This window comes from Geotrypetes seraphini, chromosome 12 (genome assembly GCF_902459505.1).
Source record: "Geotrypetes seraphini chromosome 12, aGeoSer1.1, whole genome shotgun sequence".
Lineage (NCBI taxonomy): Eukaryota > Metazoa > Chordata > Amphibia > Gymnophiona > Dermophiidae > Geotrypetes > Geotrypetes seraphini.
This window is the reverse complement of record NC_047095.1, coordinates 42,831,305-42,856,079: the sequence shown is the minus strand read 5'-3', so window position 1 is coordinate 42,856,079 and position 24,775 is coordinate 42,831,305. Positions and strand designations below refer to the sequence as shown.

Genomic DNA, 24,775 nt, shown 5'->3' with positions numbered 1-24,775 from the left:
GCTTCAAAATTAGGGTGACCCCCGCCAAGATCAAGGTAACTCGACCCCCTTCCTTTGTACTATTAAACATTTCCGTTAAAGGTTTAGAAACATAGAAAATGACGGCAGAAAAGGGCCACAGCCCATCTAGTCTGCCCACACTAATTACCCACTCCCTAACTTCCTTTAAGAAGAAATCCCATATGCCAATCCCAAGCTGTGTCTTCTCATCTCCTGTATCTTCTCCACTGCATCTCTTCTCTCCTGTTCCTCTTCACTGCACTAATTGCGACTCTATTCTACATCCCTCCCAAAAAATGGACCACTACAAAACATGTTAATTGTGTTAACACATTAATTGTTCAGTCCTAAATTGAATATATTTTTGCAAAGCCTTCTTCAATTGTCCCTGAGCTTCCAATATCTCTGACCCTAAGCTTCCTCTCCAAATAGTAGAGAGAGCAAAATCAGGGCATGATTGAGCAAATCTGAGCTTCATTGGCAGCCTCTGCACTTGGGATGATACTTCTTTCCCACCAACCAGAAATGTATTCCAGGTATTATGGACTTCAGAGTAATAAGTATAATTCTTATCCCATGGGTACAAATGCCTCCATACATCTAACCATGTCTCAAGTATTCAACAAATCTTTTAATTTCTTCTTATGAGCCCTATTATATCTCATTCTAGGAGCTGAATTATCCAATGTTAGGTCAACATTTAAAGCATCCCTCGCATCCCAGGTTCCCTTTAGCTTGGTCCCCTTTTAACTTGTATATCTCTTCAGAGAAAACCTTCTGTTCTACATTAGGGGGTATACTGTATATGTTAATAGTATGATGGTGTTCAAGTTTAACTTCAAGCAAAATATAACGGCCTTGTCTATATTTGACCACATCCCTCACTGGAGGGGGAGGAAGCATGCAGAAATGATGCCTACCACATTTGTCTTAATTATCCACTTATTCAAAGCTAAAAATATATGTGGATATTTTTTATGAAATAAAAATGTTTAATGTGTGGCCTTAAAAGTGCATCTCTTGTATAAATCCCCCCATATGCTGCCACTCTGCCTCTTTAAAGTAAAATTGACACCTGCGAGGCATAGTAAAGACGTGCCAATTTTCAGGGAATAATTTTCAAATTTTGCAAACTACTAGTGACCAAATTATGCAGTTTTGTATGTTGAATCTAAAGCTATCTTCAGAAACCGTTTACATCAAATCATAGTTGAAGTACTGTATGTAGAAATTAAGTAGTATTTGAATGTACAAATAGTCTGAACTGTATCTGTAGCCACATAATTGTCTTTAAAATGTCATTTATGCAGTTAATTTAATGTTATTACATTAGAGATTTCTATTCCGCCATTATCTTGCAGTTCAAGGCGGATTACAAAAGAGTTATAAATGGTGGGTTACAATATAGGATCATTGGTGAATTCAAAAGATTACAAAAAGAGATATAAATGGTGGGTTACAGTAGAAGATCATTGATGAATTCAAGAGAAATTGAGAAAGACTGGTAGTATCTGTGGGGTGGGGTGAAGGCAGGAGGATGGAAGGTAATTGATATGTTAAGAGTGATTCAGTGATTTCTTAAAGAGTCGTTTTTATTTCTTTTCTGAAGATCTTGCATTCGGGGGTGGTTATCAGTAGGGGGTGGTTATCAGAGGCCATATCTTGTTTGCTTGTTTCGGCTCATGAGTTCCTTGCTGACTGTCTGACTCCTAATATAATGTTCCCTCTTCTCCTGATTGTATACTTGACTAGCAGCCTCAGTTGTCATTTTTACACACCTTTTATGGACTGGGGGTGTGATGGCCAGTCTGGAACCACCATGGGCTTGCTCAGAAATGCCCTGATCTCCGCTTTTGTCATAGTATAGGTAAGAGTAGGTTCAGAGACACTGGAGCTCCAGTCAAGTAATTGGGTGAGTGTAGTTCAGTGTTGATGGATGGTGTTTTCTTCGGTCTCACCCTGCTGTCTCCAAGCTGTGTCTTCTCATCTCCTGTATCTTCTCCACTGCATCTCTTCTCTCCTGTTCCTCTTCACTGCACTAATTGTGACTCTATTCTACATCCCCCCCAAAAAATGGACCACTGCAAAAGAAGAATTCTTTGAATTCAACTCGGCCAATACCATAAAAGGAGCATATAACATTCTATTGGGAGATATAAATGTCCATCTAGAACAAGTGGAAAAACCAGAAGTGATTGAAATTGACACATTTCTAACTACCCTGGGCTACGGAATACCAATCAAAGAGGTAACACATGAAAAGGTACACCAACTGGACATCGTCACCTTTTCCCATAAAGACCTCACTAATCCAAAGATTCAATACCACATAGGAAATTGGGAAAAATGCATAGGGTCAGACCACTACATTCACAATTTTGAACTACGTTGGCAAAAGAAAATCTCTATTGCAAAATACACAAACAAAGCCAAACAGAATAAAATTGTCACCCACAGAAGAATCACTAATCCAACAGAATTCTGGACCTATTATGAATTACACCCCAAATCAGAGGAAGAACATGATTTCCCTTCCAGATGGAAAAAATTAACCAAAGATATACTAAACCAAATAGCTCCTGTCCAGACATACAAAAAGAATACAAGGGAGTTTAAAGAATGGTATGATGCCGAACTACTAGCCCTCAAAAAAGAACTCAGACAACTCGAAAGAGTATGGCTAAAAACTGCAAATGTGGATGACAAAACCAATTGGAAACATAAAATGAAAATCTACAAAAACCTGATAAAAGAAAAGCGTCGCAACTGTTATGCAAAAAAAAAATAGGAGCAGTCAATATCAATAGTAGAGAATTGTTCAAAATATTGAACAAATTAACAGACACTACACAGATCCTTAAAATTAAAAATGAACAGATACCAACGGTCAACATCCTCGCTGACCACTTTAGCAAAAAAATCATTGATTTAAGAGCCTCAATATCTTCACCTTCACCCAACTTCGTTTTCCAGTTCATTCCACAGGAAAGAGAGCCCAATGTCGATATGTACTGGAATGAATTTGAACACCCTGATTGGTCTAACTTCCTCACATTATTCAATAAATGCGCCAAATCAAATTGTCTTCTAGATGAATGTCCATCCCAGATCATGCAAGTTGCAGTTCCCAAATTCAAAAGGGATCTATTTAATTGGGCAACATCCATACTTAAAACTGGAATTTACCAGGAAAATATGGGTCACATTCTAATCGCACCCATCCCCAAAGACCAGAAGACCTCACTCACTTTGACGTCCAATTACAGACCCATTGCGAGCACCCCCTTCTTCACCAAAATGTTAGAAAGATTGGTCAACCTGGAACTTGTAAATCACTTAGAAAAATTCAATCTCTTAAATGACCATCAATCAGGTTTTAGAAAAGGATTCAGCACTGAGACAGTCCTTGGCTCTCTCCTTAATCACCTATACAATCTCTTCAGTCATGGCACCAGCGCCCTGATCTTACAATTAGACTTTAGTAGCGCTTTTGATCTAGTGGATCATGAAATAATGCTCACGTGTCTAGATGCAATGGGAATATCGGGAAGTGTGTGGACCTGGTTTCAAGGCTTTTTAACTAAACGATCATATCAAGTGGTCAACGATGGTAATTACTCGGAATCCTGGAAAAGTCCCTCGGGAGTCCCTCAAGGCTCCCCACTATCTCCCACCTTGTTCAACATATATATCTCCTCCCTAGGTCACCTACTGCAAAAGTTAAATCTAATATATTACATTTATGCTGATGACATCTCTATATTAATTCCAATAACAAATGTGACGAATGCCACATCCAAGCACATCTCCTTCATTATGACGGAAATTGAACAATGGACCACAAACTTTAAATTGAAACTAAACTCAGAAAAAACAAAAATTTTCCTGGCTAGCCCAAAGGAAAAAATCACCACAACAACAATACAAATAAATGGTCATGACCACCTAATATTAAAAACTATAAGAATATTAGGAGTCACTATGACCGATCACATAAACTCGGTGACTAAAAAAAGCTTCTCCACTCTTTGGAAACTGAAAACCATAAAAAAATATTTTGACCCTCTATCCTTCAGATTACTGGTTCAGTCGCTGATTCTATCCACCCTGGACTATTGTAACATTATCTACTTGGGGATACCTAAAAAAACCGTAAGAAAACTGCAAATAATTCAAAACACGGCCGTCCGCTTAATATTCGGACTAAAGAAAAGTGATCACGTTAGTCCCTTTTACAAACGACTACACTGGTTACCACTCGAAGAAAGAGTTCTATTCAAGTTCTCCTGTTTTTGCTATAAATTAATCTGTGGAATGGCCCCTAATTACCTCCTACCTCATTTTGAATTCTATTCCCCCATTAGATCTACCAGAAACAACAACCTGTTTGCATACCTGAAAATCATTGGCTGCAGATATCAAACCTTCCTGGATAGAATTTTCAAGTTTCAAGCTGGTAGACAGCAATCATGGCTAGGCTATCTCATCGATACCGCTAGGATGACCTATAGCATCTTCCGGAAAGAACTAAAGACCACTTTGTTTAAGAAATTCTTGTCCTAGCCAGACACTCTCCCGCGAACATAACTTCAACACCTTATCCTAAATTTCTTTCTCATACTAGGTATCCACATTCCCTGTCTGCTAAAAATTCCCTCTTCATAATTGTATCCTGATATTCGCTGATGTTAGAATATTTTCAATTGTAAGATGTAAAATAGTTATTTATATATTACTTGTTGGAATATTCATATTTATCTCTATCTCTACCTCTGTCTTTATATTTTTATCTTTATTTTTCATAAATTGTTTCTTCAGGTACTTTAGTTAGATTGTGAGCCTTTGGGACAGTTAGGGAAATTTTCCAAGTACCTATCTTATTTATTTTTATCTATTATATCTTTGTAATGCATCATTTTTGTAAACCGCTTAGAAACCTCACGGTTATTAGTGGTATATAAGAATTAAATTAAATTAATTATTTCTGCATGAGTCTTCTCTTTATTTACTTATTGAGCTTATATCCTATAGACCAGGGGTATCAAATGTCAGTCCTTGAGGGCCGCAATCCAGTTGGGTTTTCAGCATTTCCCCAATGAATATACATGAGATCTATTTGCATGCACTTCTTTCGTTGTATGCTAATAGATCTCATGCATATTTATTGGGAAATCCTGAAAATCTGACTGGATTGTGGCCCTTGAGGACTGACATTTGACACCCCTGAAATAGACCAATGAATTAAGTTCAAGCTGTTGTATATAGTATTCCAGGCATGACATTTGAAATCTCCATAGTATTTGGCAAATAAGTTGATAAGATATAGTCAACAAGAGATCCTTATGCTCTTCTAGTAAAGAGCTGTTTTCATTGCCAGGTTTAGGTATCAAAGTTGTCTCTTACGAAAAGCAGAGCTTTTTCATATGTACCGTATATACTCGAATATAAGTCGATCTGAATATGTTGAGACCCCCCCTTTCCCCCAAAAAAGGAGGAAAAAAATTTGGCTCGAATATAAGTTGGGCGGCTTAATATTCAAGTGCCCTGCCAGGCTCTGCACCCAGCTCCCTTCCTGCCAGGCCCTGCACCCAACACCCTTCCCTCCCCTGTTAGGCATTGCACCCAGCCCCCTTCCTTCCCTCCCTCCCCTGTCAGGCTCTGCACCCAGCACCCTTCCTTCCCTCCCCTGTCAGGCTCTGCACCCAGCCTCCTTCCTTCCCTCCCCTGTCAGGCACTGCACCCAGCTCCCTTCCTTCCCGTCAAACTCTGCATCCTGCCCCTCATACCTCTACGGCCATGCTGATCCCCAATGGAGGTGCATCAGGCAGGAGTGAACTTTCTGAGTTCCTGCCCCGCTGCTAACTGGCTGCCACGAGTTTCTTCGGCCGCTGAGCAGCACTAGCAGGCGCACGATCTGGTGCTGCTGCTTGGTGCTGAGCTGCTTCCTTACTGGCTCCCATGAATTTGTGGATCGGCAGTAAAGGTATGAGGCTAGGGTAGGGAGGGGGGCATGGTGCAGAGCCTGACAGTGGTAGCCAGCAGTAATTTTGGAAGGGAGTATATTGTTGGCTTGAATATAAACTAAGACCTCCATTTTTGGACCAGAAATCCTGGTTTATATTCGAGTATATACGGTAGGTCCTTCATTATGAAAATCCGGGAAATTAAAGACTGTGGTAAGCCTGACTTCAGTTCTGGGCAAAATGGTGGAAACAATTGTAAAAAATAAAATTGTGGAACACGTAGACAAACATGATTTAATGAGACAATTTCAGCATGGGTTCAGCTGAGGAAGATCTTGCCTCACCAATTTGCTTGATTTCTTTGGAGGTGTGAATAGATTCCAAGTAGAATCTATCTATCTCACTAGATCCCAAGTAATAAAACCGATTTTATCTTATGAATAAGCAGAGGATTTACTCAAGCCATCTCTAGTGACCTATGGACTTCCTTTTAGGAATTTATCCAAATCTCTTTTAAACCCTGCTAATGTAACTGATTTTACCACATTCTCCAGTAACAAATTCCAGAGTTTAAGTACATGTTGTGTGAACAAATCTTTTCTCCAGTTTGTTTTAAATCTACTATTTGGTAGCTTCATCGTATGCTCCCTAGTCTATTAGTTTTGGAAAGAGTAAACAATTGATTCACATCTACCTTTCCGTTCCACTTAATATTTTATAGACCTCTATCATATTATCCCTGATCCATCTCTTCTCCAAGCTGAACAGCCTTAGCCCTAGTCTTAGTCTTCTATTTTGTGATGTTTTTATAGTTTAATAAAGTGCAAATGTATTAAATAGCTGCATTTTTTTTTTTAAAGTAAGTTTGATTTGTTTCTTTTAAAGGGATAGAAAGAGAGAAGAAAAAGAAAAGAAACGTTCAAAGACTCCACCTAAAAGCTATAGCACAACCAGACGCTCTAGAAGCACAAGCAGGTAAATTGCATGCACTAGATACAATATAGTTTTTGATGTTTCAGATTTAAAAGATAAAAATAAGATTCCTCTTGTACTCTGTATTTGAAGAGAAAAAATAAAATGGTAGCTATGAAAACACTTTTTGGGAAACATAATGTGAACTCTATAGAAAATAGTATACTGTGTTAGAGAGAATACCACAAAGGATAATTTTAATGCACTGTGGATTCCATATAAGGCAGACATTAGAGTCTGATATGTTAACCATATTACAACGGAATCTGTTAACACAAGAATCTAGTGTGTTGTTGTCCTAGGACCAGCAGGCAGATATTCTCACATGTAAGTGACGTCATTCACGGAGCCCCAATATGGACAGTGAAAAAGTGCACCGGCACTTTAAGAATCCAAAAACTTTGACTGCCCACACCACACATGCATGAGTGCCTTCCCACCTGCTGCCAGTTCACGAGGTCGTCGGTTTTTAGTTTTCCACAGAGTGAAGACGTATTTCTTGTTTCTCCATCGGGTTGCCTTCCCGTTTAAATTTTTTTAACAAACTTTTTCAAATTTCTTCTTTCTGTTATTTACTTTTCTTCTGAAAATTAGTAAAGAAGAATAGAAAGAAATTTTGGACTTTCTTAAAAAGAACCACTTTCAGAGTTCAACGACCCTCATGCAAAACTCCATCCTTCATACCGTGATCATCGATGGATTTTCGGCCTTGTTTCTACTCTAACTCGGCTTGCCCTCACCGATTGTAACTGACTCTGGGGCTATAGATTAGAAGAAGATCATTTTTTACATCAATTAATAGTATTTTTCTTCTTTTGTTTCTCTATTTCAACATGAAAGTCCAACTCCAGACCTATAACGACTGGAACTTGCTGGTTCCCAGAATACATCGATACCTCAATCTACTTGCATCGGTGGCATATTAGCATCGAGTCTAGTTGATGCTTTCCTTTCTGTAACCGATGTTTCTACCACGTCAACGCAGATGCATCACAGTGGACAGTGCCCTGCCAATTAAGTATGGAGTCCATTTGATGCATAGATTTCTGGGTGATACAGGGTGTCATTTCTGAAGCACACCACCTTTTCAGGCACTTATGCTTCAATGCCTGTTACACCTTCAGTACGATTTGATGTTACATGGTCTTGGTGCCTCCTCATCGGTACAGGTTATTGTTTTGAAATGCAATGCCTCCTCTTCATACATCAACCTGCATCGGTACCAATCCATGCTAAGTGTAGCATATTCAATGACAGTACTTTCTCCAGGTTCTTTGTACATCAGTGGAAATCAAACCTTTAAACAGTTTTTCTTCAGTACTGTGGTGTCTACATTGATGGAACTTGTCTAGGATACATCATCGAGATATAATTCCACTTCAACACCAGTGTCTCCTATTGGGCATGCAACCTCTTTGAGGTCTTCTACCCCTCGACACCCTCTGGCACCATTAATACCCGCTTAGTCTCATGTATCGGTGCATTATATTGGTTCCAGGGTTGATGACTTTATGCACATTGCTTTGCATTGTTTTCATCGACTATGACCTACTTACTCGACAGAGTATCAGTTGCTGTTTGAGGGAGTGCTTTATTGGGGCGGTACTGAAGATATCGGTTCCATTTCAGCCTCTGTTCTTCAAGTCATTGTTGATGTTCATCTTCAGATCGTCGGTCTGTATCCAGAGGACACCGACACGCGGAGCATCGAGTATCGTCGAAGCATTGTATGTCTGTACAAAAAAAAAAAATTTAAAATCGGCATCGACGTGCTTCATCTCTTTGAGATTCTGCATCGAAGATCGAAATCAAGTCAATTCATCAAAAAGTCTACATTCTTCATCGGAGCATCAACATTCTTCATCTAAACACTAATGTTCTTCTTTACATTGAGGCTCTACATCGAGGTATCAAAATTTTGAATTAGCCATGGCATAGCATTCCAGCTCAAGTTTCTTAATTTCCAGCAGTCTTTGAACTTTATTTTCCTATTTGCTTCGCTGCGCAAAATCGCATAAGAAGGAAAATTGATGTTTTGTCTCAGATGGCATCGTTGCTTACCTTGGAGCGTCAGTATGGGTCCAAAAGACTAGTGGAGGAATCTAATATGGGTGTAGAGCCTGGTAAATTAGATTCTTTACCATGTTAAAAATAAAACCCAAAGTGTAAGAGTAAAATCAGGTGGTTCTCTTTCTCCATGTTAACCAATGAAGCTGAATGGTTCTCTCTTTTATCCTCTAACCAGGATCAACTAGAATCAATCAATGTTGCAACTGCCTTTCCATAATATTTCAGAAATCCACCATGGGTGTAGTGCTGTAAGGTGGTCTTTTTCCTGTTCTCTGGATTCAAACAAGCAAAGACAAGTGTGCGAATCTAACATGGGTGTAGTAGAACTTCTGCTTCATGGAGGTTTATGTTTGGTGCCCTCCTGGGCTTGATGTATTGTTTTGGACTACTTGCTTATTGACGGCTACGGCGATGTAGTTTCTGTTTTCCTGTATTGCTGTTGGCTGCTTTATCAATAAAAATTATTTTTTTTTAAAAAAAAGAAGACAAACTGTTTACTTTTGTGCTTATGCACTGTCAATGGACATTCTCTTTCTTTATATTAACCTTTTTTTTAAATTCTTTATTCATTTTTACATATTACAACAAGTGTATAAGAAAAATCATTCGAACTTATTAATATACACTTGATTAACTTTCATATATCATTAAAAATATAACTTTTCAGCCAATACCTATATTCTATAATATTTTGAATATTATGAACTATTCCTAATATCTAAACAATTGATATCAAGTTAGAAAACCCTCCCAACCCCTCCCTCCCCTTACAAAAGTTAAATACTCTTATACATTATAGGATTTAATATTTATTATCCCAGGACAAGCAGGCAGCATATTCTTAACGCATGGGTGACGTCACCGACGGAGCCCCGGTACGGACCTTTTTAACTAGAAAGTTCTAGTTGGCCGCACCGCGCATGCGCGAGTGCCTTCCCGCCCGACGGAGGAGTGCGTGGTCCCCAGTTTCTTCGTTTCCGCGGAGCGAAGAAGACGCATGTGTTTTCAACGGCAGTTGAAAAACTAATTTTTGCCTTCCAGCTCGCGTATTTTCTCACTTTTTTCCTATTTTTCTTATCGGATTCCCTTTATTTTTGTTTTCAAAAAAAAAACTCGTCGAGTTTTCCTTATTTTTTCAGGCCGGCCCCGGCTGGGCCTGTTGCCACCATACAGGCCTCCGGATTCGATTTTGCGGAGGCCGTGTTTCTCTTCATGCCCCCTCAACCGGGCTTTAAGAAGTGCCAGCAGTGTGCATGCCCGATCTCCCTCACCGACCCGCACAATTGGTGCCTCCAGTGCTTGGGTCCAGAGCATCGGGCTGACACCTGCACCCACTGTGCTACGCTTAAAAAGCATACTTTGAAAAATAAGCAGATCCAGCAAAATATTTTGTTTGGTACCGGATCTGCCATGGAACCGGCTGCGACGTCGACGGCACCCCAAAAGTCGGCACCGACGACATCAACACCACCGGACCCTTCCTCGGGGCCGTTGGGCCCAGGTAAGCCGGCTAAGAAGCCTCCCACTTCCCTTGAGCGCCCTCCTGCCATGGTTGTGACACCGGCCCTCCCGGCACCGCACCGGCACCGCAAACGCTCCGCTCCGATCTCGGTGAGTGCCTCATCATCGGCTTCCTCATCGCCGGAGCGTAGAGCGGCACCTATGGTACCGAAGAAGAAAAAAGCGGTACCGGTGCCTCCCCTGGATGACCGCATCGCGGCCATACTCCAAACACAGTTACAGGAGCAGCTGCAACAACAGCTCCAGCAACTGTTGCCGGCGTTGCTAGCACCGCACCTTCCAGTACAGGACCGGTCTGAGCCTCGCACTGTCCCATCGGTGTCAACCCCCTTGGTACCGATTAATACCTCCATGCCGGTGCTCTTGGCAGAAACACCTACAGTGCATACCCGTGATGCTGCCGACCTTGTCCGGTCCCAGGAACGACATCGGTCTTCCTCACCCGGTACCACCTCGGTGCGTTCAGGCAAATCTCTCTCAAAGACCCGCCATGCCGAGCCCCCCACACCGATGTCCAAACGTATGCACCCCGACATTAGGGACCCGGACTTGTGGGAAGACTCCCCTCACGGTACCGAGGAGAACGCTTCGTCAACCGACGAAGAACCCTCCATGACCGACACCGTATCAAAACCAGAGCAATCTTCTTTCTCCAAATTCCTTAGGGAGATGTCAGCAGCTCTTTCCATTCCCTTAGAGTCCGACTCTAAAAAGTCTCAGGCTTTCCTCGATGCCCTAGACTTTGAGCAACCTCCCAAAGAATTTCTGAAGTTGCCCGTCCACGACATCTTACGGGAAACTTTCTATAAAAACTGGGAGGCTCCCCTCACTGTTCCTGGAGCCCCTCGTAAATTGGATAGCTTGTACCGGGTTATTCCAATCCCAGGGTTTGACAAACCTCAATTGCCTCACGAGTCCCTCCTGGTGGAATCTACTTTGAAAAAATCTCAGGGTTCCAGTGTATATGCCTCCACCCCTCCTGGCAGAGAGGGAAAAACCATGGATAAATTTGGTAAGCGCCTTTTCCAAAATGCCATGTTAGCCAATAGAGCCAACAACTACACCTTCCACTTCTCCTTCTACATGAAGCATCTGGTACAACAGCTCTCCTCCTTACAGAAATATCTTCCTGAACATAAGGTCCCTCTTTTCCAGCAACATATTTCTAGCCTCCTCCAACTCAGGAAATTTATGGTTCGCTCCATCTACAACTCATTTGAGTTGACCTCTCGCGCATCTGCCATGGCGGTGGCCATGCGCCGTTTGGCATGGCTGAGAGTCTCTGACCTAGACATTAACCACCAGGACCGCCTGGCGAACGCACCTTGTCTGGGTGATGAACTCTTCGGAGAGTCCCTGGACTCAACAACCCAGAAGCTCTCAGCAAATGAGACCAGGTGGGACACTCTGATCAAACCTAAAAGGAAGACTCCACCTGCTCGCCCCTACAGACAGCAGTCTTCCTACCAGCGCAGGTTCTCGGCCAGACCTCTCAACCCGCCCCAACAGCAGCCTCGCCGACCTCATCAACAGCATCAATCTCAGGCTCGCTCACAGTCTCACCAACCTGCCAAGCCTCTACCTCCGTCAAAACCATCTCAGTCCTTTTGACTTTTTCCTCCAGGGCATAGCCAGTCTCCCACCATCATTGCCTCTTCCTCAGCCTATCGGAGGTAGCCTCCGAATCTTCCTCAGCCGTTGGGAAGTCATCACATCAGACCAATGGGTCCTCAACATCATTCGCCACGGCTACTCTCTCAACTTCCAGACTCTTCCACCAGACCATCCTCCTGTAGAGTCTGCTTCTCACTCCTCCCAAACCCCCCTCCTCCTGAGGGAGGTCCACTCTCTCCTTCTTCTCAATGCCATCGAAGAAGTGCCTCCGGACCAAAGGGGTCAGGGATTCTACTCCCGCTACTTCCTGGTTCCCAAAAAGACAGGAGACCTCCGTCCCATCCTCGATCTGAGGGACCTCAACAAGTGTCTGGTCAAGGAGAAGTTCAGAATGCTCTCCCTTGCCACGCTTTACCCTCTTCTCTCTCAGCACGACTGGCTATGTTCCCTGGACCTCAAAGAGGCCTACACTCACATCCCAATCAATCCGACTTCACGTCGCTACCTACGGTTTCAGATACAGCACCGTCACTATCAGTACAAAGTGCTACCTTTTGGCCTCGCTTCATCGCCCAGGGTGTTCACCAAGTGCCTTATTGTGGTGGCGGCCTTCCTCAGGTCTCACAACCTCCAGGTGTTCCCCTACTTGGACGATTGGTTGGTGAAAGCACCTACGTCTCCACTTGTACTACAAGTCACTCATCACACCATCTCTTTCCTCCATCTCCTGGGGTTCGAGATCAACTACCCCAAGTCGCATCTGCTTCCCACACAGCGACTTCAGTTCATTGGAGCAGTTCTCGACACCACACTGATGAGGGCGTTTCTCCCCTCCGACCGTCAACGGACCCTGCTCCACCTCTGTCGTCAGGTGCTCCTTTATCACTCCATTCCAGCCCGACAGATGATGATCCTCCTGGGCCACATGGCCTCGATGGTCCATGTGCTTCCACCTCAGGACACCTCAATGGACTCTTGCCAACCAATGGTCACAGACCAAGGATCTTTTTTCTCATCCCATCTCTGTGACATCGTCTCTTCAGCAATCTCTTCAATGGTGGTTGAACTCCTCAAATCTTTCCAGGGGTCTACTCTTTCATCTACCCCCTCACTCCATGATCATAACTACGGATGCCTCCCCCTATGCGTGGGGAGCTCACCTGGGAGATCTACGCACCCAGGGACTCTGGACCCCTCAGGAGCGTCAACATCACATCAATTTCCTGGAACTCAGAGCCATGTTCTATGCTCTCAAGACCTTCCAGCACCTTCTCTACCCTCAGGTTCTTCTCCTGTGCACAGACAATCAAGTCGCCATGTACTACATAAACAAGCAAGGCGGCACCGGATCTCGCCTCCTTTATCAGGAGGCTCTCAGCATCTGGACCTGGGCCACGGCCCGCAATCTCTTCCTCAAGGCTGTCTATATCCAGGGCGAACAGAACTCCCTGGCCGACAATCTCAGCCGCATCCTTCAACCTCACGAGTGGACTCTGGACCCTTCCACACTCCACTCCATCTTTGCTCGCTGGGGCACACCGCAGGTGGACATCATTGCAGCTCCTCACAACCATCAGCTGCCCCAGTTCTGTTCCAGACTCTTCTCTCCTCATCGTCTGACCCCAGATGCATTCCTGCTCGACTGGACGGATCGGTTCCTCTATGCCTTTCCTCCACTACCTCTGATGTTGCGGACGTTATCCAAACTCCGCAGGGACAGGGCCACCATGATTCTCATCGCTCCTTGGTGGCCTCGCCAACACTGGTTTTCCCTCCTACTCCAGCTCAGCTCCAGGGAGCCCATTCCTCTTCCTGTGTTTCCTACTCTACTTACGCAGCAGCATCGGTCTCTACTACATCCCAATCTGTCCTCGCTCCACCTGACAGCTTGGTTTCTCTCGGGCTGACCTCTCCAGAGAATCTGTCTCAGCCCGTCCGTCGCATTTTGGATGCCTCCAGGAAACCGGCCACCCTCCAATGTTACCATCAGAAGTGGACCAGGTTCTCCTCTTGGTGTCTACTGCATCACCACGATCCCACCTCATTGGCGGTGGAAACTGTACTGGACTATTTGCTCTCTCTGTCTGATGCTGGCCTCAAGTCCACCTCAATCAGAGTCCACCTCAGTGCCATCACTGCGTTTCATGAGCCTATCCTCAGAAAACCGCTTACGGCTCATCCTCTGGTTTCCCGGTTCATGAGAGGCCTCTTCAATGTCAAACCACCTCTGAAGCCTCCTCCTGTCGTCTGGGACCTGAATGTGGTTTTATCCGCTCTCATGAAACCTCCTTTTGAGCCTCTTGCCACAACTTCGCTCAAACTTCTAACATGGAAGGTGCTTTTCCTCATTGCCATCACTTCTGCCAGGAGGGTTAGTGAGATGCATGCACTGGTCGCCGATCCACCGTTCACTGTTTTTCACCATGACAAGGTGGTTCTGCGTACCCATCCTAAATTCCTTCCCAAGGTGGTCTCGGCTTTTCACCTCAACCAGTCCATTGTGTTGCCTGTCTTTTTCCCTAAACCCCATTCTCATCCTGGGGAACAGGCGTTGCACACACTGGATTGTAAACATGCCCTCGCATACTACCTTGACCGTACCAGGGCTCACCGCTCGTCCCCTCAGCTCTTTCTGACCTTCGATCCTAACCGTCTAGGTCGTCCTGTCTCTAAACGGATGCTTTCCAACTGGCTTGCTGCCTGTATTGCGTTCTGTTATGCTCGGGCCGGTCTCTCACTGGAAGGTGCTGTCACGGCCCACAGGGTCAGAGCTATGGCTGCTTCTGTGGCTTTCCTCCGTTCCACACCCATCGAGGAAATCTGCAAGGCTGCCACTTGGTCCTCAGTTCACACGTTCATTACTCACTACTGTCTGGATGCCTTCTCCAGACGGGATGGACACTTCGGCCAATCTGTGCTACAAAATTTATTTTCCTAATGGCCAACCATCCCTCCTCCCTCTCTGTTAGCTTGGAGGTCACCCATGCGTTAAGAATATGCTGCCTGCTTGTCCTGGGATAAAGCACAGTTACTTACCGTAACAGGTGTTATCCAGGGACAGCAGGCAGATATTCTTACGTCCCACCCTCCTCCCCGGGTTGGCTTCTTAGCTGGCTTATCTTAACTGGGGACCACCAAAGAGAAGACACCAAAGACTGAAGCACAGGGAAAAGAAATGAAGACAACAAAATGCCAGGATCTAAACTGCTTATATACTAATGCAAGGAGTTTAAGTAACAAAATAGGGGAACTAGAAGCCATGGCCAATGCAGAGGACATAGACATCATTGGAATCTCTGAAACGTGGTGGAATGAGGAAAACAAATGGGATACAGCACTGCCGGGGTACAAGCTCTATCGCCGGGATAGGTCAGGTCAGAAAGGAGGAGGAATAGCCCTATACGTAAAAGAAAGCATACAATCGACAAGAATGGACACAGCGGAGATGATCAACAAACTGGAATCGCTATGGGTTAAAATACCGGGTAGGAAAGGGCATGAAATAAAGATGGGCCTATACTATCGTCCACCCGGGCAAACCGGAGATAGCGATAAAGAAATGGATGCCGAGATGAAGCGAGAATGCAAAAGCGGTTACACAGTTGTTATGGGAGACTTCAACTATCCTGGGATAGACTGGAGTCTTGGAAGCTCAAGATGCGCTAGGGAGACAGAATTCCTGGAGGCTATACAAGATTGCTTCATGGAGCAGCTTGTTAGAGAACCGACGAGAGGAAATGCCACTCTGGATTTAATCCTAAATGGACTAAGGGGACCTGCAAAGGAAGTGAAAGTAGTGGGACCGTTGGGAAACAGTGATCATAATATGATCAAGTTCAAGGTTGAAGTAGGCATACCGAACGGAAAGAGAACCATAGCGACATCTTTCAACTTCAGGAAAGGAAACTATGAAGCAATGAGGGAAATGGTAAGGAAGAAACTTAGGAACACTTCCAAAAAATGGCAAACAGTAGAACATGCCTGGTCTTTTTTCAAAGACACGGTGAGCGAGGCACAAAATCTGCACATCCCCAGATTCAGAAAGGGGTGCAAAAAGGGTCGAACAAAAGACCCAGTATGGATGACTAAAATAGTGAAGGAAGCGATAGGCAATAAGAAAAATTCATTCAGGAAATGGAAAAAGGACAAAACTGAAGGGAACCATAAGGAGCACAGGAAGTATCAAAAAGAATGTCACCGTGTGGTTCAAAAAGCCAAAAGAGAGTATGAAGAGAGGCTAGCCAGGGAGGCACGAAATTTCAAACCGTTCTTCAGATATGTTAAAGGGAAACAGCCAGCTAGGGAGGAGGTGGGACCGCTGGACGAAGGAGACAAGAAGGGAGCGGTGAAGGAGGAGAAAGAAGTCGCAGAAAGACTCAACATGTTCTTCTCGTCTGTATTTACAAACGAAGACACAACCTACATACCGGAACCTGAACAAATCTTCAATGGAAATCAAGCAGAAAAATTAACATCCATGGAAGTGAGCCTTGATGATGTACATAGGCAGATAGAAAAACTTAAAACTGACAAATCCCCGGGTCCGGACGGAATCCATCCCAGGGTTCTGAAGGAATTAAAGGAGGAGATAGCGAAACTACTGCAGCAAATTTGCAACCTATCCTTGAAAACAGGCATGATCCCGGAGGATTGGAAGATAGCCAATGTCACGCCCATCTTTAAAAAGGGATCAAGAGGTGACCCGGGAAACTACAGACCAGTGAGTTTGACCTCGGTTCCGGGGAAACTGGCGGAAACACTGATTAAAGAACACATCGATGAACATCTGGAAAGAAACGAACTTTTGAAAACAACCCAACATGGTTTCTGCAGGGGGAGATCGTGCCTAACGAACTTATTGCACTTCTTCGAAGGTATTAACAAACGGATGGACAGAGGAGACCCCATAGACATTATATACCTTGATTTCCAAAAAGCCTTTGACAAGGTGCCTCACGAACGTCTACTCCGGAAACTGAAGAACCATGGAGTGGACGGAGACGTACATAGATGGATCAGAAACTGGTTGGCGGGTAGGAAACAGAGGGTAGGGGTGAAAGGCCACTACTCGGACTGGATGAGGGTCACGAGTGGTGTTCCGCAGGGCTCAGTGCTCGGGCCGCTGTTATTTAATATATTCATAAATGATCTAGAAACAGGCACGAAGTGTGAGATAATAAAATTTGCGGACGATACAAAACTATTTAGTGGAGCTGGGACTAAAGAGGAATGTGAAGAATTGCAAAGGGACTTGAACAAATTGGGGGAATGGGCGGCGAGATGGCAGATGAAGTTCAACGTTGAGAAATGTAAAGTATTGCATGTTGGAAACAGAAACCCGAGGTACAACTATACGATGGGAGGGATATTATTGAATGAGAGCAACCAAGAAAGGGACTTGGGGGTAATGGTGGACATGACAATGAAGCCGACGGCACAGTGCGCAACAGCCGCTAAGAAAGCAAATAGAATGCTAGGCATAATCAAGAAGGGTATTACAACAAGGACAAAAGAAGTTATCCTGCCATTGTATCGGGCGATGGTGCGCCCGCATCTGGAATACTGCGTCCAATATTGGTCTCCGTACCTTAGGAAGGATATGGCGTTACTCGAGAGGGTTCAGAGGAGAGCGACACGCTTGATAAAAGGGATGGAAAACCTCTCATACGCTGAGAGATTGGAGAAACTGGGTCTCTTTTCCCTGGAGAAGAGGAGACTTAGAGGGGATATGATAGAGACTTATAAGATCATGAAGGGCATAGAGAGAGTAGAGAAGGACAGATTCTTCAAACTTTCGAAAAATAAAAGAACAAGAGGACACTTGGAAAAGTTGAAAGGGGACAGATTTAAAACGAATGCTAGGAAGTTCTTCTTTACCCAACGAGTGGTGGACACCTGGAATGCGCTTCCAGAGGGCGTAATAGGGCAGAGTACAGTACAGGGGTTTAAGAAAGGATTGGACATTTTCCTGCTGGAAAAGGGGATAGAAGGGTATAGATAGAGGATTACTGCACAGGTCCTGGACCTGTTGGGCCACCGCGTGTGCGGACTGCTGGGCACGATGGACCTCTGGTCTGACCCAGCAGAGGCATTGCTTATGTTCTTATGTTCTTATGTTCCTCCGTCGGGCGGGAAGGCACTCGCGCATGCGCGGTGCGGCCAACTAGAACTTTCTAGTTAAAAAGGTCCGTACCGGGGCTCCGTCGGTGACGTCACCCATGCGTTAAGAATATCTGCCTGCTGTCACTGGATAACACCTGTTACGGTAAGTAACTGTGCTTTATCCACCCACACCCCTCCATGTCAAATATCGTACTTTGGGAAAACATTGTTACTCATTACAAAAATCTGTTAATGGTCCCCAAATCTTAATTTACCAAAATATCCTCTTTGTGTTGCTATTGTGCGCTCCATTTTATATATATGACGCACAGAATTCCACCAGAAACTGTAATTTAATCTGCTATGATTTTTCCAATTGAATGTAATCTGTTGAATGGCGCAACGCCAGTCAATATAAATAAAAGTTTGTTATTATTTGACGAAATCTGACTCTTTGCTCTCACTGACATGCCAAATAAAATAGTATCATATGTCAAGGCTACCGGATTCTCTAACATCCTATTGATTTGAGGCCACATTGATTTCCAAAATACTAATATAAATGGACAATAGAATAAAAGGTGATCTAATGTCCCAGCCTCAAGATGACAGTGCCAACATCTATTAGACTTAGAGCTATCTAGTTTTAGTAAACAAACAGGGGTCCAAAAAGCTCTATGCAAAAGAAAGAACCAAGTTTGTCTCATAGATGCAGACACTGTACATCTCATCCTCAAAGACCAAATTCGTGGCCATTGAGACACATTAATTTGATGCTTAATCTCAATGCTCCAAATGTCCCGAAGACCAGTTTTTGGTTTTTTATTCACAAATCCAGATATTAATTTATACCACTGTGCGGCCTGGTGCCCCATTAAATCTACCTGAAAGCATAAGAATTCCAAACTATATTAATTATTAAGAGTTTTCCATTCAGGGAACCCCGCCTGAATGGCCTGCTTCAATTGTAACCATCTAAAACTTTGTGATTTGTTGAGACCAAATTTTTGTTGCAATTGTGAATCATTCTCTGCTTTGTTTTCTAAGCAGGATCAACCAGATTTGGGTTTTTTTTTGTTTTGTTTGTTTGTTTTTTTAACTGAAATGCGCCTTCCACTGTACCATAAATGTTTTATACAGTACTTTCCAGGAGGCTCATATAATTGCTTTGAAGTAGTTTTCCCTACTCATGTTTCTCCTGTTGTTTAATGGACATTATTCACAACACCATCTTTTTTACGCCATCTTTTTTATTCTAAAGGAATACGGAGGTTTTGGAGCGCCTATAGTGGACTGAAGATTTCATGTACACGGTCTAAAGTTAAAGGGTTGTATATCCGAACATCAGTTCGCACTACCCAAATTCTAATGCATTAATTTGTAATTCTAGACCTGTTCTTGCTGTGCATTCTACACAGGTCACATTCATATCTTTCAGTTTCATTTTTAATCTCTAGACAGAGAAAATGAATATGCTCAGATGCAATTAACGTATGTAAGTTTTTATAGTATACAAAATTAGAAAAAATAACCAAATAATGCAAAAAAACTTCTCCGTTGTAATTGCACCACACCAGCTATACACCAGAAAAGTCTTTCAAGCGAAAGAAAAGGCCTCAGATAACTAGAGATGAGCCCACACTCTACCACCCATACATCACAGGCAAAAAAACTTTTGCAGATAGAAGACATTTGAGAAAAAAATCGAGATTGGTAACAAAGTAACCAACTTAGTGATACCAGAAAACTAGATAACTGAATAGTTGCTATAAACTGAGATCACAAGACCGACGATTGTGCCTCCAAAAAATCAACTAAATGTTCAATAGACAAATTGTCCTGAAATGCAGAAAAGCTCAAATCAAGAGCGTGTACTCAAAAACCAGTGACAGTGAAAGTAGGTAACTTCTGTAGTCACAGTTCAAAGTTTTCTTCCTCTGCTTACAAGCACAACAAAGATGTGCAGTGCACTAGCGTTATGAGTAGTGGGGGAACCAATCAGAACCATCGGGATTTCTTATTATTTGATTCCAATTCCACTAATACAGCTGAGAGTATTGTTACTTGTACTTTTGAGTTGTGATCCGAAGGTTCATCAGGTGAGAAGTATGATTAAACATTGGAACATTGCTAGAATGTTACCTGCCTTTGCACATAATTGGGTAAGATTTGCGTACAGAAGAAGTAAAAATCTTAAGGAAGTTTTGAGTCCAGCGGTTCCGCATGACATATGGACTGATATGTCACGAGTGGGTTTCTATAGTATTTGTGGCAAATGTAAAAATTCTGCAAGTATGCTGTCTGTCACGGAGTTTGTTAACCCGTTTGATCGCAGAGTGTACCATTTGAAGTTTGCCAGCACCTGCGAATCTAACTATGTTGTCTACTGTATTATCTGCCCATGCCAGTTGACCTATGTGGGCCAGACATCACGGCCCTTGCATTTATGCCTCAGTGAACACATGAGCACTCTGAAAAGGTAGTTAATAAATGCTCCTCTGGTACAACATTGTAGTCAGTTTTCTCCATGATTTCTACCAACTGTGCTGCTTGGTTCTACGAGATCATATTCCTTCCAATGCAAGAGGGCGGTGACAGACAACTGAGATTACAACAAAGAGAGCAATTTTGGACTTAATGCTAATATTGACTGGTTTTATTTTTACTAGGGTCTCTTATCATGTTCTTGCAGTTCTTTTTCGTTTTGTTCCTCTTTATTGTTTGCCTTTTTGAGTAACCTTGTTTGATCAGCTTTCCTTTTAAACTTCCCTGATGCTTTGATTGACTTGTGCCTTGTGGGGCAGGTCTTTTGGAAACCGATGGTTCTGAACTGGTTCCCCCACTACTTATAACACTAGTGTATTTCACAGCTTTGTCGTGCTTGTAAACAGAGGAAGAGAACTTTGAACTGTGAGTACAGAAGTTACCTACTTTCATTGCCACTGGTTTTTAAGTGCACGCTCTTGATTTGAGCTTTTTTGCATTTCAGGACAATTCATCTATTGAACATTCAGTTGATTTTTTTGAGGCCCTGAAGCAGTATTGTATGGCCACAAAACGATCGTCAGTCATCCGGAGTAATCTAAGGAAATACTTTTTACAGAAAGGGTGGTTGGTAGATACATGGAACAGTCTCCCAGAAGAGACAATGGCAGCAACAGAGACTGCGTCTGAATTCAAAAGGGCCTGGGATAGGCACGTAGGATTTCTCAGAGAGAGATAGATAATGGTTACTGCAGATGGGCAGACTATATGGCCATTTGGCCTTTATCTGCCATCATGTTTCTAATTATTCAGTTATCTAGTTTTCTGGTATCACTGCTTTGGTTAGTTTGTTTACCAATCTCGTGAGTTTTTTTTCTCACCTAACTTGTCTTCTATCAGCAAAAGTTTTTTTTGTCTGTGATGTATGGGTGGTAGAGTGTGGGTTCACCTCTCTAGTATCTGAGGCCTTTTCTTTGCTTGAAAGTCTTTTCTGGTGTACAGCTGGTGTGGTGCAATTACAACGGAGAGGTTTTTTTTGCATTGTTTAGTTTTTATAGTATCACATAGTACCATTGGGTATTGTTTCAGTACTGAAATCAAGCTGTACCTTTGTCACAGGTCCTTTGGGTTTTATATCGATTTTCCTTCAGTGTGTTACTATTCTACCTGTTATACTTATCTGCAGTATGCTGGGATCTTGTCTAACATGGTTTACATGTTGTCACCTCCTTTTTACTTCTCTTACTGATAGTATATTCATTCCTGCTAACATAGTACAGTCACGTCTTTGTAAGACTCATTCCTGTTTTTCTCTATTTCTCAGAAGACTCGGAACCCCTTTATGGTGGCATCAAAAGCCTGTAATCTTGATCCACCTTCAGAATTATTTTAATTGACCTGGAGGTCATCACTAAAAAAAAAAAAATTTCTTGGTTGATGACCTAGTGTGTTTTTGTGGTACAACCATTTCTTAATGGTCTCGCAGAGTTATTTTAATACTTGCGTTGACCTAGAGAAGAAGAGTTAAGGGCTGCGGAGTAGGAGCAGAGTGTTTGGTCTGTTTGACTTTTTATGCCATTATGCTTCTCTTTTTCTGTAGGAAATATCGTGGTATGCATTTCATCCTACTTGTAACAAGTTCTTTCAACAGGTTTGAGTGCAGGAATTGTTCTTGCACATTTTCTCTAGTTTCTATTTCTAAAATCCACACACAAGACCTTATTCTAAGTCTACATTGAACTTCCGAAAAGGGAATTATGAAGGGATGAGACTCATGGTGGGGAAGAAGATTAAGAACCACTGTAAAAATGCTAGAGTAAGCATGGTACCTTTTTAAGGACACAGTCACCGAGGCGCAAAATCTATATATACCGCATATAAACAAGGAATCCAAGAGGAAAAAGAACAAGAAACCGGCGTGGCTTACTGTAATGGTGAAAGAAGCGATCAGATACAAGAAGACTTTGTTTAAGGAATGGAAAAGGTAAAAAAACTGGAAAAAGCACAAACAAAATCAAAGCAGGTGCCATAAGGCGGTAAGAGGGTCCAAAAGAGACTACGAGGAAAAAATAGCCAAGGAGGCAAAAAACTTGAAGCCATTCTTTAAATATATTAAGAGGAAACGACCCGCGAAGGAAGCAGTGGGGCCGTTGGATGACCATGAATAAAGGGAGTGCTAAAGGAGGACAAAGCCATCACTGACAAACTGAACACATTTTTTTGAGTCTATTTAGCGAGGAGGATAAACACAACATACTGGAAGCCGACAGGCTATACACAGGAAACGAAGGCGGGAAACTGACAGGGTTGATGGTCACTCTAGAAGAGGTATACAGGCAGATTGATAGGCTTAAAAACGATAAATCCCCGGTACCGGATGGCATCCATTCGAGGGTAATCAAGGAACTGAAAGGGGCTATAGCTGAACTGCTTCAACTAATAGCCAATCTGTTGATCAAATCGGGAAGGATTCCGGAAGACTGGAAAGTGGCGAATGTTACGCTCGATCTTAAGAAAGGTTCGAGGGGAGATCCGGGAAACTACAAGACTGGTGAGTCTGACCTAAGTACCAGGAAAGATGGTAGAGACGCTGATAAAAGACAGCATCATTGATCACCTTGACGGACACAATCTGATGAGGACCAGCCAGCATGGCTTCAGCAAAGGAAGATCTTGCTTGACGAACTTGCTGCACTTCTTCGAGGAAGTAAACAGGCAGATACACAAGGGTGACTCAGTTGACATCGTATATCTGGATTTTCAGAAGGCATGAATGACTACATTGAAAAAATTGCGAGCCATGGAATCGAGGGTGAAATACGTGGATTAAAAACTAGCTGGCGGATAGGAAACAGAAAAGTGGGGGTAAATGGACAATACTAGGACTGGAAAAGCGTCACGAGTGGAGTGCCGCAGGGTTCGGTGCTTGGACCCGTGCTCTTCAACATATTTATAAACGACCTAGAAATTGGTATGACGAGTGAGGTGATTAAATTTGCAGACGATACGAAGTTATTCAGAGTAGTGAAGAAGCAGGAGGATTGCGAAGACCTGCAACATGACATAAACACGATCGAGAAATGGGCCGTGACATGGCAAATGAGGTTTAACATGGATAAGTAAGGTGATGCATGTCGGTAACAAAAATCTATACACGAATACAGGATGTCCGGTGCAGTACTCGGAGAGACTCCCAGGAAAGAGACTTGGGAGTACTGGTCGCCAAGTCAATGAAGCCTTCCGCGCAATGCATGGCGGCAGCGAAAAGGGCGAACAGCCTGCTAGGAATGATTAAGAAGGGGGATCACGAACAGATTGGAGAAGGTTATCATGCTGCTGTACTGGGTCATGGTATGCCCTCACCTGGAATACTGCGTCCAGCACTGGTCGCCATACATGAAGAAGGACACAGTACTACTCGAAAGGGTCCAGAGAAGAGTGACAAAAATGGTTAAGGGGCTGGAGGAGTTGCCTTACAGTGAGAGATTAGAGAAACTGGGCCTCTTCTCCCTTGAAAAGAGGAGACTGAGAGGGGACATGATCGAAACATTCACGATAATGAAGAGAATAGACTTAGCAGATAAAGACAGGTTGTTCACCCTCTCCAAGGTAGAGAGAACGAGAGGGCATTCTCTAAAGTTAAAATGGGATAGATTCCGTACAAACGTAGAGAGTGGTAGAAAACTGAAACGCTCTTCTGGAGGCTGTTATAGGGGGAAACACCCTCGGATTCAAGACAAAGTTAGACAAGTTCCTGCTGAACCAAAACCTATGCAGGTAAGGCTAAACTCAGGGCACTGGTCTTTGACCTAAGGGCCAGCATGTGAACGGACTGCTGGGCACGATGGACCACTGGTCTGACCCAGCAGCAGCAATTCTTATGTTCTTATATATACATCCATTGCACATTGTCATATGGAATCAAATTATAGAACCGTGTAACCATAAACCTAATACATAAAAGATCCTCCCTAAATAGCATAAGATGCAAGGATAGCAAATTCCAACTACACAGCAATCACGACAATACAGTGATACCTTGGAATCCG

At 43.2% G+C, this 24,775-nt stretch overlaps 1 protein-coding gene across 6 annotated transcripts in view; it reads left to right on the top strand.

Annotated features, from left to right (window-relative positions):
• The window catches only part of SRSF11 (serine and arginine rich splicing factor 11), a 204,450-nt gene that overhangs the window by 151,970 nt on the left and 27,705 nt on the right, over positions 1-24,775 (top strand). For all 6 annotated transcript variants that reach the window (XM_033916649.1, XM_033916647.1, XM_033916648.1 and 3 more), the window contains exon 9: positions 6,849-6,938. In XM_033916649.1, the coding sequence (XP_033772540.1) occupies positions 6,849-6,938 (90 nt within the window). The remainder of the gene's footprint in view (positions 1-6,848; positions 6,939-24,775) is intronic.